The following is a 16,853-nucleotide window of genomic DNA, read 5'->3' on the forward strand; positions in this document are numbered from 1 at the left end:
AAAACTTTCTATCACTAGAACCAGCCACTTTCCAGTCAAAAGACTTGTTCGTTTCCAAGCTCGTTTAATGCCTTTGCAAATGTTTAAGGCTTTCAGGTCTAGAATGTTGGCTATAAATGACCCTCAATTATGAAAAACTACAATTTTAGAAATCAGCATGTCATCTCAATCCAGGCTCCATAAGATTTTCTGGGTTTAACGTATACCTCAATGAACCCGAGCAGAGCGAATGTGATGTGCTGAGTTTTATTTTTCTGACAACCTGCTGAGTGAGGTGAATATCTCTAAGCAGCACTCTACAACAGTGATCTGCTTTAGTAGAGGCCATCCGAAGTCGCCATAAAATATTTGGGTCTGCCTGTTGGTTGGAATAACGAAAAATCAGCTCACAATTATTCGAAAGAGAGCTCGGCTTCAATATCTTTGGAGGTATAGACTTAGCTTTTATGTTTGTTTTTAAATAGATATTTGACTCTTCTTTTCACTAAGAGCTTCTTACTGTTGGTATGTGATGTAGTATCTGCTTCTCAAAAGCACGCGTATCCGAAATTGTACACGGTTTGAAAATTACGCGATTCCATATAAGTACTTAGTTACTTAGAAGTGCACGGTTCTATAAAAGCATTAAGACCTTAAAAGTTTCCGGTTCTAAAAATTGCCTGCTTATATAAATTCCCGGATACGAAAAAGTATTCGGGTCTGAAAAAGTACCCAATTCTAAATATTAACTGAAACCGAAAGATTTCCTGGTTGAGAAAGAGTATCCCAAAATTGCATATAATGCCGTGCTCTTTAAGTACCAGCATCTGAAAATTTACCCAATTGAAAAAAAAATACCCGGTCCAAAAACGTACCTGGCTCTCCCTGTTCCCAATTAAGCTGGATGCAAAAAATTGCCAAGTTGAGAAAAAGTATTGCAAACTTAGAAGTAATCTGGTTCTTAAAAAGTGCTTGGTTTGAAGAAAGTATCCGCTTTTCTTTTTTCTTACAGTCACGCATAAGTAGTCTTTTGCAACTCACCAGTTTGCTTTTCGGCCGCTTTCATGGTATAACCTTCCACTTGCACTGCTTCGCTGCGTCCGCGCACATTAACAGCATAAACAAATATGCGAAAAAGACGTCCCGAATCTAAACCGGTGACGCTCAGTATTGGATATTTAGATGAAATATTGGCTTGCAATTGACCATTATGTTGATCGAATATTTCCATTAGAAACCATTGACGCAGACCTCCGTCAAAGCCTAAGAAATTAGAAGAAAAAAGAAAAAAATAAATTTTTCATTAATAACCAACATTTATAACAAAATTTAACACTACATTTTTCTTAACATACATATACGATTTATTTATAAATGTTGATTCATAGTTTCATACGTAGCATTTTCGACTATAAATTTGAAGAATTTAATTTCTAAACTAAAATCCACAATAAAGCTATTTAATTCAATTTTATTTTGTATGCCTTATCTTAATAGTTATGTAGAAACTTTTGGCAACTCAGCTTTTATTTACTCTCCTAAAGTTTATTTATTACATTTTGTATTTGCACAAAGTTAAATTTTTAATAATTCAAGGCTCTGATTTTATTTAGATTTATATCGATTAAAACAAATTGCTATAAATTCCAAAGGATTTTGCCTTAACAATTAAACGCATTGTTTCACGAATATTTCAGAGCAAACATTTAGTTTCCAAACTAAATCAAAAAGGAGTCCTAAATCGGAGTGCTTACGCTCTTTGTGAGCTCAATTAGGAGTCCTATATGAAAGCAATTCCCTGCTTGCGGTGGTCGTCTGATATGAGCCTAATTTCGTATATAATATAAACCTGAATATGAGTCATATATGACATATATTGGCGTCATACACAGCTCGTTTCACGTTTGGGAGGCTAAAAGTAAAAACCATAAAATTCTTTTCCAAATTTGCTTTGTCATAATTTCTATCATAATCCAGTAAAATAGGAGTCTTTAATAACTGTACTTTTTTATATTTTCTGAAGCTTATGTTGCACACTTATTTCGGATTCCCTTCGAACTCATAGTTATGAGCGCTCCAAAAATGGTTAAAGGTTTTCCCTCAAACACCCTAACAGCGCTTGTGGTTTGAGAATCAGATATGGGTCCGAAATATGTAAAAAATATGAGCCTCAGAAATATGATTACGAAGGATTCTTTATGACCCAAATTTAGTAAAATAACTAGAAGACCCGGCAGAAGTTGTCCTGCCCTAAATTTGGCCTATCTGCATACATTTTAATAAGCTTTTTCCATCTGACTGTGCCCTCCCCCCTTCTTAACTTTTCCCTAATCCTTTTATTCACTCCTCCCTCCGTCTTTTTCGCTTCATCTATCCCCATCCTCGTTTCATTCTATATCTTTCTCAATCTTCTTTTCCTTTTCTCTTTTCTCTTCTCTCAATTTCTTCTCATTATTCTGCATTCCTTATTGCCTGTCGCAGAGGGTGGTATATATTTTATTCCATTCCCAGTCCTAGTCCCACTCCGAGTCTCAGACCCAGTCCTAGTCCTAATTCCAGTCCCAGTTCGTCTCTGGATAATAAATTACTCCGTACTAAAGCACTCATCAACAGTTTTCATTTGTTATCCATATTCTATAAACACATTGTGCGGGTACTCGGGTGCACGTTTCGGCCTATATCTCGAGACCCTATATGTCGATCGCAACCAAACCCATGTAGTAACCAACGTGAGGTTTACGCAACTTCAAAATCGACCGACGCATCTCACGTAAAAACTATAAACTGAGATATAACCTATTCTATATTTCAAGTTAGATCAAACTACACACGGGGAGCAAAACCAATTCAAAATTGGTTCAGTAGTTTAGGAGTCCATTGGCCTCGAACATAGTGACCCGTGTTTTTTATATATTAGATAAACCTGAATGTGAGTCAGATATAACATATATTGGCGTCATAAACAGCTCATTTCACATTTGGGAGGCTAAAAGTAAAAACCATGAAATTCTTGTCTAAATTTGCTTTGCATTAATTACTATCATAATCGAGTCAAATAGGAGTCTTTAGTAATTGTACTTTTTAATATTTTCTGAAGCTTATATTTTCCACTTATTTCGGATTCCCTTCGAACTCATAGTTATGAGCGCTCCAAAAATGGTTAAAGGTTTTCTCCCAAACACTCCAGAAGCGCTCGTAGTTTGAGAATTAGATATGGGTCAGAAATATGTAAAAAATATGAGCTTCAGAAATATGATCACGAAGGATTCTTTATGACTCAAATTTAGTAAAATTATAAAATTGATTCAACCGTGCAGCTTCGAATAGAAACTCAAAAATTTTAATTTCAGACATTTTATTTTAAATAAAAATTAAATAATAAAAAATTCCTTTCCAGCCGCGATGTGTTTATTTCCGCTGAAGGTCTCTGCAGCCTACTTAAGAACACAGCTTTCTTATTCTGTTTACTTTAACCTTTCGATAGATTGTGGTATTTGGCCGGACGAGAAGGCTTCATTTTCGTGAAGAACTTTATTGCTACCCACCCGATCATGAAAAACTTTAATGACTTCTTAAATTTAGAGGCGGTCTTTATAATAATGCGGAAATCGATAGTTTTTTTCTTTTTATTTTATCTTTTTTTTTGTACCAAAGTTTATTATGTTACATTTTAGCGTTTTCGTCTGGCTAGACGAATATATTTTTATGTACATAAGATATCATAGTTCGTATGCATAACAAAATTTATCAATACAAATTTTAACTTATTACTGGGTAATCACAGTGTGCGACAAGTTTTCTTCAAAATTTAAATAAAAATTCAAATATTTGTGGATAAAGTTCAAAGTGTAAAATTTCGTCTGGCCAGACGACAACGCTAAGATGTGTTGAATTTATTCACCGCTAGTTGGAGGGTTAGGGGTTTCCCGCTAAATGTACTGTTTTCACACAGGTTGGTAAATGCTTCAAAATTCCAATTTCAAATTATGTCATTTGCCATAAGTCTTGTAATAAGAGTCATAAGGGCTTTAAAAATCGTCTTAAAAACTCCTTTCAGACTCCAATATGTGATCTCATATTGGACTACCATCGCAAAATCGGAAATACTTTCATTTCCGACTCCGACATTACTTCATAATGTGTGAAAATGCTGCGATTTAGATGCCTTTTCGGTCTCTTTTGGGACTTGGAATGCTTGCTGGGTTGTTTGTGGTAAAATATATTAAATATGTATGTGCATAGTATGTTTGTACGTTTGAATGTAATACATTTTTATTACAATATATTTTTGTTATACAAAGAATTTGCAAAAATATTTTGCTATAAATTCTTCATTTGCTTAGCTTAAAATATATGCAGGCTACAATTGCATTCATTAATTTTTGTGTGTTTAAGGGTGCGACAGTGCGTATACGCAACGTACTGCCAGTTTTATTGAGAGTGAGAGGCGGGTAATCCTGACCGAACCCATGCTTGGCTATATACACTTCGTATAACGGCAGATAATGCTGTTTATGCCAGCCCTATCCAGGGCGTTTGTAAACGCGCGGATTTGTATATTGTGTTAAGGGTCCCTCTATATCTAAGAAGGCACCCAGAGCGTATTTTTTGTATCCTAAGGATTTCCTATAATACCTGTGAGCTCGTAGAGGGCAGTCAAAACTATCCCCGCCGATTTGGAAAATGCAGAGCACGTAATGTTTCATTGCTCTCACTTTCTCGGCGAAAGACACTATGTACATAAAGTTTTTGAAGGAAACTTTCCCTATCGATTTTAGTTCCCCTAATGTGTAGACACAGATTGTTCGACTGCTTTGAAAAAAATTGCCTTTATAGTTAATACACGCTGAAAGGCAGCACAGAGAAATACACATGAGAAACAGTGGATATCAAATCGCATTTCGATCCATGACGTTATACCTAAAGACAGTTCTACGGGATGTGCAGACACATGAAGGATTTAGACTAGTTTCGTTGGGCTTCTCGATGGCAGTACGCTGCCCCAACGTTTAAGAAAACAAGCGATTTCTGAAGACCTGCTCTTAATGTATGCATGCTGTGCCATAGCAAGCTTGGGTGCATTTAGCAACGACCTATAATGTATGCAGCTAAGTGCCGTTCCAGAACCTTCAGCATGAAGGAGGTAAGGCTAAATGGTCTCTAATCTTTTGCTTGTTCGTATGATCTTCTGCTTGCTTTAGGTAGAAAAATGACTTTAACCTTTTCCATCTCCGAGGAATATAGGCTACAGCTATGCTTGTTCTATACACCCCTTTCAGCCAGTGAATTAGAGGCTCACCAAGTTTCTGAAGTATCACGGGAGTGATACCGCCAGGCCCCGGTGATTTGAAAGGAGATATACTTGTAATAGTGAATCTTATTTTTCCCGGTTCATAATCGAGTCCAGCAGCCCTCTTCATAAAAGCAGCGGACTCCATATACTTTGGTCAATTTGTGTTCAGTCAATAAATGTTGAAGAGAATGTATAGTGACTTCTCAGCAGATGCTGTCCACATCCCATCCTCCCCTCTTTGGAAGTGATCGTTCCGATCTGCACTCTAGTCAGTTTAAATGCGCGAATTTTATGCAGGCATTGTAAAAAATTAAAAAATTTGTTTATTCATTTTCATTTTTCCAAGTCTTAAAAAGAACAAATCCAAAAATTCTCCGGTCTTAGTACATAAACACTAACATAAATCTAGCACCATGTAAGCTTTGCAAAATCTGCTGTCTACAGATAAAAAAATATCACTTTCAACTTGAATTAAAGTCATCAACCGAAGCAATCGCGTATATGAAGTAGTATATATTAAAATACATATGTATATGTATGGTAATGTAAATATTTGCGTCTGTGTGTATGTACGCGCTACATAACTTTACACGTGTTTGCTGTGTTCAAACCCACAACTGGGTCTCATTTAAAAAACATGACCAACTTGAGTGCACTTTTGCAATATGCATACGCCACTCACTCACATTTGAATGCATTTTTACAACTTAAGTGCATACGAATATACATACACTCATACAAAGATTTCACATTCTTTTGCTGTGTATAGTTACATTCGTACCTTAGTGCACATGAATATTCCCTATAGTAAAAATAAGGACAATTGAATAAAAAAAGGCTACTTTCGTGCTGCATACGAAACCTAGGAGTTCACATATTTCGGAGTATTGCACGGTGAAAAAATATTGAAATTAATATGAAAGTGTTTTTTTTTTTGTGATTATAGAATACAAAAATGTCGAATCAGATAAAAAAAAAAAAAAGTAAATACAATATGTAAAAGCCTAATGAATATTTGTATAATGAAAAACCTTGTATTGATTCAGTGTTTCCTTCCCCCCTTTAAATATACGTACAACAGCGATAGCGAAAATTGCAGTGAGAATTTTAATAAAAGTTCGTCAGAAAAATAGTACTTTTTTTATATTGCATGATTTATGTAAAACTGTCTAAAAAATTTGTAGCTGCAATCCTGCAAACCATTTCAAAAACGTTTTCGAAAAAATTTAAGAGTTTTCTGAATATTTTTGAGTATGCGATTTTGTAGCCCAATCGATTTTAATCCACCAAAACTGTGCGAACCATCTCAAAAACTTGCACGTAAATTTGGAAATTTATTTTTAAAGTTTTCTGAAATTTCCTGAGTATATATTTCTGTAGCTCAATAAATTGAAGTCTTTCGAGTCTATGCAAATCATATCAAAATCATTTCCGGAAAATTTCGAAAACTCGAGAAAATTTTCGGAACATTTCGATTGAGTCCAACGAAGCTAGATAAAATTTTCGAAAAATTTCAAAACTTATATTTAGGGTATTCTGAATTTTTCTGTGAATGCATTTTGTGGCGCAAACAATTTTAATCTAAAGAACCATCTCAAAAAAAATTTTTTTTTTTAAATCTAAAAATTTTTAAGTTTGTGGTGAGAGTTTTCTGAATTTTTTTGAAATATGCACACCAAACCAAATAGATTTTCAAAAAATTTCGAGAAAATTTTCCAAGAAATTTCGAAATTTATTTTAAGTTTTCTGAAATTTTCTGAGCATAATCTGACCCAATAAATTTAAGTTTAACGAACCTATGCAAATCATATCAAAAACGTTTTCGGAAAATTTCGTAATTTATGTAGGTATATGGTTTTTTTTTAATATTTGTGAGTATACAGTTTTGTAGACCAACCGAATTGAGTCAAACGAGACTATACAAACCATCTCAAAAACGTTTTCGAAAAATTTCGAAAACTAGAGAAAATTTTCGGAAAATTTTAAAACTTATATTTAGGGTTTTCTGAATTTTTTTGTGCTTAAATTTTGTCTAAAGAAACTGTAAAAACGATCTCCAAAACGTGTTTGGAAAAATTTTAAAATTCGAAAAAATTTGTGGTGAGAATTTTCTGAATTTTATTAAAATATGCGACCGATACCAAAAAGATTTTCGAAAAAGTTCGAGAATATTTTCCAAGAAATATCGAAATTTATTTTAAGTTATCTGAATTTTTTGATTATGCAGTTTTATAGCCCAATCAATTTAAGTCTAACAAGGAAAAAGTTATAAAAAATCAATGTAAGGCGCGATAACCTCCGAAGAGATCTAAGGCCGAGCTTCTCTTCCAATTTGCGTCGTGCTCCTCTTGATTTTCCCTACAAATTGGCCGAATGGGGCCTACATGTTTTATGCCGACTCCGAACGGCATCTGCAAGGCAGATGACTTTTCAATGAGAGCTTTTCATGGCAGAAATACACCCGGAGCGCTTGCCAAACACTGCCGAGGGCCGACCCCGCTTAGAAAAATTTTCTTCTAATTGAAAAACGTTATTTCTAAAATTTTTATCTTGCTTTTCCCGGGGTTTGTATCCAGGGCATACGGTGTGGTAGGCGGGGCACGCTACCATCACACCACGGTGGCCGCCAGGAACAAGTTATAAGTCTCTCGAAATTTGGGTTGATTTTGAAAGATTGCTTTCCCACCATACAAAGGAAATCTCAAACACCCTTCAGATAAAAATTGTCAAAAATTATCACTTAAGAAACTTAAAGCTCATACTTTATCGCACTAAAATTGATTGGGCTGCAAAACTGCATACTGCAAAAAAATTGGAAAATACTAAATAAAAAACTGGAAAAGCTGCAGCCATGATGAGTTAAGGGTTGTCGTTATACCCAAAGGTGGATAAGCTTTGCTTACAATGCTCAATCACTTCATACCTAACAGATGTGTGTCCTTTCTCCTACAAACCTTGAACAGACTCCTGGATGTTTACATTAGAAATAATATACAAATTCACAACCTCTGTACTTCACAACATACAGTGAGGAAAAATCCGTTCAGTCAGAGCTTCATTCTCGCACCGCGAATAAAGAAAGAGATTATCTTAACTCTGTGCGTTTTCTAGACATGGAGTGGGCATTTGCATCTATTCGCAAATTGTGGTTGACTGAACTTTGGGTCATCAAATCTACTTTGAAAGAACACTCATTTACCACCTGAAAAGACGAGTACGGGTGCGTATATTTAACATTTTTGTTTTTGATTAACAGGTCTAAATAAGTTGCATACATACAAACTAACAAGTGAAGCTTATATAAGAATATTAAAGAGGACTGGTTGACAAGCTATCAGATACCCCAATGACATAGTTCTAAAAAACCGGAAAATATTCTCAAACTCTAGGAAACCTTCTGCAAAATGAACTAAACTTCGTAAAGGACTAGCTAACTAAGAATGACGTCACTGAAAGCGGAGATGGTTCCTTTCCCCAGGCGCTACATATTATTTTTAAGGCTGCTGTTCTTAGATGTGGATATGCGCCGGAGGATAAATGAACTCACGCAAGATAAAATGGGCCAACATGACGTTATAAGAAAGGCTCAAGAAAGTCTCTAAGCTTAATGGCAATTAAGTAGTGGTATGAGCGCACTTGATTCGATGCGCCTTAGGTGTACTTAGGTGAATTTGACAGAAGGTAACAAATAACTGCAGACGGTCGCTTAACGAAGTGACCTGTTGGTGCGTGGGATTCGAGGCGTTGATAAGCGCAGTACAAAGATTCGCATACTCGCGACCTACTTTTCAACCTCACATACCACAGAGGTATTCTGTACAAAACTTATGAACGTATTTTACACTTATTTAGCACGCAAGGCTCTGATGACCCCAAGTTCCTTATGGAATTAAAGGGTGGGGACCGGGATGACGTAGAAAGTTCATTATGTTCACATGGTGCAGCTTTTATCTTATGGTGCTTGCTACCGAAACTTGCCGGATCTATTACAGGAAAAGGACCATCAACATCGATAACACTCCACAAAACCTTTAGGCTTTCCTTTATAGTCACAACAAAAAAAAAAAAAAAAAAAAAAAAAAAAAACAGCTCCTTGATGCGTCGCAGTGATAATATGTGTTGAAGGCCACAGTGGTGTTCCTGAAAACTGTGCTACCTTCAAAGTAATGCAGAAGGCGACATTGTTCATCCCTTAGCGACGTGCAAAAATGGCCTTGTGTCGGATTTCAACGAGATGGCTACTAAGAGATGCGCGCTGAAGCACACTTGTTAGCTATCCAGACAAATTTAGCAGAAGCCTAGATAATTTTAATTTTCTCTGCGTAGTTCCATTAATTGCGATATAAACAACCACTACACTTCATTTGTACATGCGTATATTTTCACACGCCACAGTAATCTACGCCGCGCGCTGTCTAGTAACTTGAACTTTATTATGATACTGTTTAAAGCTGATCAAATGCTCGCCACAAGCTTTTACCTGCATACAAATTATTCCCACGATTTATTTATGCTCGCGTTGCATTTCCCACAACTAATTTTATTTATGCTTAGAATGCAGTTCCCAAATCACTCAACTGTCGAATAGATAAGATAAAATGTCCCGTAAACAAAATGCTCTTTATTCACCGCAAAACTCGTAGTAAAACTTCATAGGTCGAAGTATTCACGTACTTCACTTACAACGTGTTCAAATCAAACTGATCAATTATTATTTAGATTGCGCTGCTTATATAGCTTTTGGCTAATCACTATTTTCTATAAAAGTCTTCAATTTTCGCGAACAGTCTTCCCGAGTAGTTTCTTATTTACTTCTCGTTTCTGTATCCCATATTGGCTTTGTCTATATATGTACATAAATGTGCGTCTGTAGTTCATATAATGTCGTCTGCGCTCTTTTTTGCTGTGTACATACACGTGAGCGTAATTTCGTCTGCACTCTTTGTTACTGTGTAATTGTGTGCTGTCTCTTCTGCATACATTGCTGTTGTTGTTTCGCAGCATTTTTATTACAAGCAGCATAGTGATGTGTCAAAATTGCTAATATTCGCCACAATATCAATAAAAAAATACTAAGCAGCTCAGAAGAGTTTTTCCCAACAACTCTAAAAACCACATTCAGGCAAAAAAGAGGGATTTGGACGCGGGGAGAACAGCAAATTCACTACTATTACTACAAATCCGTCACTATACATAATTTTAAGCTTTTGACTCGGATTTGGATTTAATATAAAATTTGATCAACGCCCGAAATAATCACCACATTTCAATAAATTGAAAATAAAATTTACTCACCTTCCACACAGTAAACTTCCAACGAATCCGATGTCTGATTAAATATTGTACAGTTTGCTGGCATTTCAGGTTTACCAGCAGCAATCAAATGAAAAACGCATGGCTCTTTTTGCTGACCCACATTATTATCTGCCCAACACATAATGGTGCCAAAATCCATTTCCTGTAATAAAAAAAATGAAAAATATAAAATGAATGTAAGCAAATATAAAAAGTCACCGCTACTATGAGGAATATATTTATTTTTATTAAATGTGCACAGTTGCGCACACGAAAATAGCAGCGTACATTTTTTATCATATTTCGTCAATCTAATTTTTATTGTTTTTCATTTTTGATGTTTTAAGAAAAAATTGCTAAGAATTTTTTAACTGAAACTATGCAAGCCAGCTTATAAATGTATTCAAAAAGTTTTTATTTGGAGTTCACTGAATTTTTTTTTTTTTTTTTTTGAGATTTTTTGTAGCTTAATCAATTTTAGAGAGGATAAGTAAAAGGCCCCTCACAGGCCTCATTGATTTTTGAATATTTTATTTCCGAAGGCTGCTTCGGACTTTCTACCATTCAAAAAAGAAAGCGCCCTTCATATGAAGTAGAACATTAAACACTCTCAAAAAGGAAAACAAGTAAAAACTTGGCGCAACTTACCTCCGAGGAGGCGCATAACTTGCCATTTTTTAGTCTTAACTTGATTGCCACTGCATACTGGAAAACATTGGAACAACTCTAAATGATATGTTTAAAATTTTCATAAAATTTTTTCGAAAATGCTTCTGACATTGGTTTGCATAGCTGTACTTGCAAATTTCATCGACATTTTTTCTCAAATAATCGAAAAAAGAATTTAGTAACAAAATTTAAAATTTGATAAAAATTTAAATTGCTATTCTCATAATCGCAGCTGTATATTAATGCCAATTGGCCAGCTTTGCGAATACTTAATGATTACAAAGTGAAACAAATTTTTTCCTACAAATAATGCTCACGTGTTCGTTGAGCCAAAGAGGATAAATATAACGAGACACGTCACTCGTTGCTGACTGTATTTAATTAATTAATTAATTCTCTTTCGAAAAATCACATTTGCATAAGGTGCCTACAGGGCATGGATAAATGCGTGACAATTGAAAATGTCTCTCTTGGAAAGCATTAGGCATCAATTTTTTTTTACTTCCAGCGAGTTACTCGCCACTCGTAGTAAACTGATGACTCTTATTATATTTCTCGTTTTGGTTTAGCCAACGGTTCTAATAACAAGTTCTATAATAAGATTTCTGCCTATAATAACATCTCTGTCATGAAAAGCTTTTCAGTGTAAACTCATCTGCATTGCAGATGCCGTTCAGTGTCAACAAAAACAAGTATGTCCCGGCCCGCCAATTTGTAGGAAAAATTAAATAGAGCACGACGCAAATTGGAAGAGAAGCTGGGCCTAAAATCTCTAGGGAGGTTATCGCGCCTGTCTTTTCTTTTAATATCACTATGGTGGTCCTTATAAATAAAACCAATGGTTTTTTCACATTCACCAACACCACATATATAAAAATATCACATACAAGTTTTGGTTCTTATTGCAGACAAAAAGGAGTTTCACACAAGGGTCAAAGGTCAAATTTCTTTATTCAGTCTTAAAAAATTAAAACTGAATACTATGATTTAAAATAATCGAGTGTGCTATAATTGGTAATATCACATATAAGTTTTGGTACCGATTGGAAGCAGTCAAGGCGTGTTGTACAGGGATCGAAGCTCATTGCCATATTAAGACTCAATGTATTCAAATATTATTAGATATCAAAAATTCAGTTTTAATTTTTTATACTCAGTTGAGCAGAGCTCACAGAGTATATTGAGTTTGATTGGATAACGGTTGGTTGTACATATATAAAGGAATCGAGATAGATATAGACTTCCATATATCAAAATAATCAGGATCGAAAAAAAATTTGATTGAGCCATGTCCGTCCGTCCGTCCGTCCGTCCGTTAACAAGATAACTTGAGTAAATTTTGAGGTATCTTGATGAAATTTGGTATGTATGTTTCGGAGCACTCATCTCAGATCGCTATTTAAAATGAACGATATCGGACTATAACCACGCCCACTTTTTCGATGTCGAAAATTTCGAAAAACAGAAAAAGTGCGATAATTCATTACAAAAGACAGATAAATCGACGAAACTTGGTAGATGAGTTTAACTTATGACGCAGAATAGAAAATTAGTAAAATTTTGGACAATGGGCGTGGCACCGCCCACTTTTAAAAGAAGGTAATTTAAAACTTTTGCAAGCTGTAATTTGGCAGTCGTTGAAGATATCATAATGAAATTTGGCAGCAACGTTACTCCTCTTACTAAATGTACGCTTAATAAAAATTTGCAAATTAGCAAATAGTTGATGCCACCCCCAGTTTTTATACACAGTCGTCCGTCTGTCCTTCCGCATGGCCGTTAACACAATAACTTGAGCAAAAATAGACATATCTTTAATGAACTTAGTTAACGTGCTTACTTGAACTCATTTTGTCTTGGTATGAAAAATGAACGAAATCCGACTATGACCACGCCCACTTTTTGATATCGAAAATTACGAAAAATGAAAAAAATGCCATAATTCTATAAAAAAATACGAAAAAAGGGATGAAACATGGTAAGGTAATTGGATTGTTTTATTGACGCGAAATATAACTTTAGAAAAAACTTTATAAAATAGTTGTGACACCTACCATATTAAGTAGAAGAAAAGGAAAAAGTTCTGCAAGGCGAAATAAAAAACCCTTAAAATCTTGGCAGGTATTACATATATAAATAAATTAGCGGTATCCAACAGATGATGTTCTGGGTCACCCTGGTCCACATTTTGGTCGATATCTGGAAAACGCCTTCACATATACAACTACCACCACACCCTTTTAAAATACTCATTAACACCTTTCATTTGATACCCATATCGTACAAACATATTCTAAAGTCACCCCTGGTCCACCTTTATGGCGATATCTCGAAAAGGCGAACACCTATAGAACGAAGGCCCACTCCCATTTAAAAATACTCATTAACACTTTTCATTTGATACCCATATCGTACAAACAAAGTCTAGAGTCACCCCTGGTCCACCTTTATTGCGTTACCACGAAAAGGCGTCCACCTATATAACTTAGGCCCACTCCCTTTTAAAATACTCATTAACTCCTTTCGTTTGATACCCATATTGCACAAACGAATTCTAGAGTCACCCCTGGCCCACCTTTATGGCGATATCTCGAAACGGCGTCCTCCTATGGAACTAAGGATTACTCCCTTTTAAAATACACATTAACACCTTTCTTTTGATACCCATATTGTACAAACAAATTCTAGGGTCACCCTTGGTCCACCTTTATGGCAATATCTCGAAAAGGCCACCTATAGAACTATGGCCCACTTCCTCATAAAATACTCTTTAATGCCTTTCATTTGATAAACATATCATACAAACACATTCCAGGGTTTTCCTCGGTTCATTTTCCTACATGGTTATTTTCCCTTATGTTGTCACCATAGCTCTCAACTGAGTATGTATTGTTCGGTTACACCCGAACTTAACCTTCCTCACTTGTTTTCTTTTTAATCTCCAAAAAGCAATCTTAATTTTGACTTCTGCAACACACCTTTTAGCCGTCTTCAATCGATACCAACATTTACAAGTCATATTGTTGACCTTGATACTGTTGCCTGAGGGAGTGACGTGGAAAAAAATAATTTATTTCACTTATAAGGGCCACCCTAATATACTCACATATTTCATGAACATAAACTCAAACTAAATTTTATTATTATTGTGGTTATTAACCCTTCTTTCAATATCTAATCCCACCACATATATATGTATATTATTATAAACACTATATTTAAATATGCATACATTATATTAAACCATTCATTGTTGGCTTCCTCCTGCGTATTATCTGTATGGTAACACTCAGTTAGCGAACTGCAATACCTCTAGTATTTCTTATGTATGATTTGCTGCTGTCACTACCCCATCTCCTTACTATAAGTTATTATTTAATCTGTTATACATGATTCCGTATGAAGTTGTATCAAATACACTTAAAGATCTCCAAATAAAACTTTGGAAATTTTCGTAAAATTTTTTCGAATTCTTTTGTGATTGGTTTAAATGTCGAAATTAAAATATGTTCTTTAGAAATCCACGAAATTGCCACATGAGCATAAGAAATGTCGCTAGGTGGCTCTTTAAAGAAATCTTTTGAATGTGGAAGTTTTGCTGTCGATTTTTTAAGACCAAAATTTATTGCGTATATTTTCGACATGGTCTTGAGAATCCGTTACGAGAAATTACCGAAAAGAAACATGAAACATTCCTGAAATTATCCCGATGTTATAGTGCACACATTTGCGAATTAGTTTGGAGACAAACTATCAGAGATACACAGAAGGAAGTATATACTGGATTTTTTATTAAGATGAAGCCTATTACTCTTTTGAAGCTTGAAAAAAGTTCGTAGCTACCCTCCTCGATTCTCGAGCAGCTTCCGAAAAGCTCCAGAAACATTTATAAAACTGTCCGAAAAAGTCCCGAAGCAATCTTGAGAGCAATCTAGAAACTATGAAAATAATTACAAAATGATGTAGGCGATATTATTAGGAAACCATCTCAAGCAGATATCGATCACAATCCATAAATAAGTGATCCCAAGATATATTCCAAAAAGTGCTGTTGTGATGCAGAAATAGCCCTAAAACGACACCGAAACAGCACAGAGAAAGCCGGAGTGGCTCCGAAATTATTTTGTAAGTAACCAAAAATCTGACTTTTTCCCTAAATCATTTAGACAAAAATCTATAAAAGCATATATTGATCGCACATATGAAAGTTGGACACAGCGTAAGCTTCAATTGTACATTTCATTTCAGGTAAATTACTTTTCTACGTAACGTGTGGCACCGCCCGTTTAAAAAAAAATGTCTCCCCATTTCCTCTTACAATAAAACTTGATAAGCGAAATATAATTGATTCAAAACTATTTTTTGCTAAGCTATAACTTATTATTCTACCCACGACCCTTTTAAACTTGTTTTATATCTAAGATGGCCGTGGTCTTTAGCCGATCCCGTCCATTTTTTCTAGAAATATTTTCTGCTACAAGGAAAATATGTGTACCCAATTTCATTACGATATGTTAATTTGTCTTCGAGTTATGGCTCCCGAAACATAGAAAACTGCTTAGCCATAAAAGGGGCGCTGCCACGCCCATTTTTTAAATTTTGAGTTTTTCCTATTTATTGTTATAAATCCATTTGGGAAATGAAATACCATTGATATAAAGCTCTCATTTGCATAGACATGGCTCATTTTATTCGTCCACGACCCTTTTGAAAATATTTATATAAAAGTGGGCGTGGTCCTTAACCGATTTCGATAATTTTTCTGCAAAGCATTCCTTGTAGAAAAAGGCAACCTCTCTGCCGAATTTTTTTACGATAGGTTTAACGATTTTTGATTTATGATTATTAATATTTTTAAAATTGATTTCATCAAAAGTGGGCGGTGCCACGCCCATTTAAAATTTTTTCTTCTTTTCAAGTTTTCATCAAGAGTTTCAATATCAGTCCACATGTCAAATGTAAACATCCTAGGTGCATTATTTTCTAAATAAACATGTTTTTGGTGTTTTGCAAAATGTTATATATATAAAAAGTGGGCGTGGTTATCATCCGACTTCGCTCATCTTCAATACCAATCTATTCTGGGTCCAGATAAGCTCGTGTACCAAATTTCGTGCAAATATCTCAATATTTGCTCAAGTTATCGTGTTAATGGGCGGACGGACGGATATAGCTCAATCAAATTTGTTTTCGATATTGATGATTTTAATATATGGAAGTCTATATCTATTTCGATTCCTTTATACCTGTACAACCAACCGTTATCCAATCGAAGTTAATATAACCTGTGTGCAATGCACGCTGAGTATAAAAAGCGAATGCAAGATCGGATGAAGCAGTTTTAAAAATCAAAGCTGCGTTAGTTTCGTAAAGTTTCGTACATGGTTTCTAACTGAGATTTACTTCCATATGTGGTCCCGTTTCTGAGATACCGATCAAAATTTGAACCTGGATGACCCCAGAATGTGCTTTTGTGATATGGGTATGCAATTGGATGTGTTGGTGAGGGTTTTTAAAAGAGGCGGTTGTTAAGCAGAAGAGAGAGAGCGAAAGCAAGAGTTTTACAAAAAAGCAGAGGTAGAAAAAGAGAAAAACTAAAATTAGAGAGACGTAGAAA

At 35.1% G+C, this 16,853-nt stretch overlaps 1 protein-coding gene across 11 annotated transcripts in view; it reads right to left on the minus strand.

Annotated features, from left to right (window-relative positions):
• The window catches only part of side-VI (sidestep VI), a 592,575-nt gene that overhangs the window by 26,911 nt on the left and 548,811 nt on the right, over positions 1-16,853 (minus strand). For all 11 annotated transcript variants that reach the window (XM_067783988.1, XM_067784020.1, XM_067784031.1 and 8 more), the window contains 2 exons: positions 10,568-10,730; positions 1,021-1,242 (listed from right to left, as the gene is read on the minus strand). In XM_067783988.1, the coding sequence (XP_067640089.1) occupies positions 1,021-1,242; positions 10,568-10,730 (385 nt within the window). The remainder of the gene's footprint in view (positions 1-1,020; positions 1,243-10,567; positions 10,731-16,853) is intronic.

Source organism: Eurosta solidaginis, chromosome 1, assembly GCF_040869045.1.
Source record: "Eurosta solidaginis isolate ZX-2024a chromosome 1, ASM4086904v1, whole genome shotgun sequence".
Classification (NCBI taxonomy): Eukaryota; Metazoa; Arthropoda; class Insecta; order Diptera; family Tephritidae; genus Eurosta; species Eurosta solidaginis.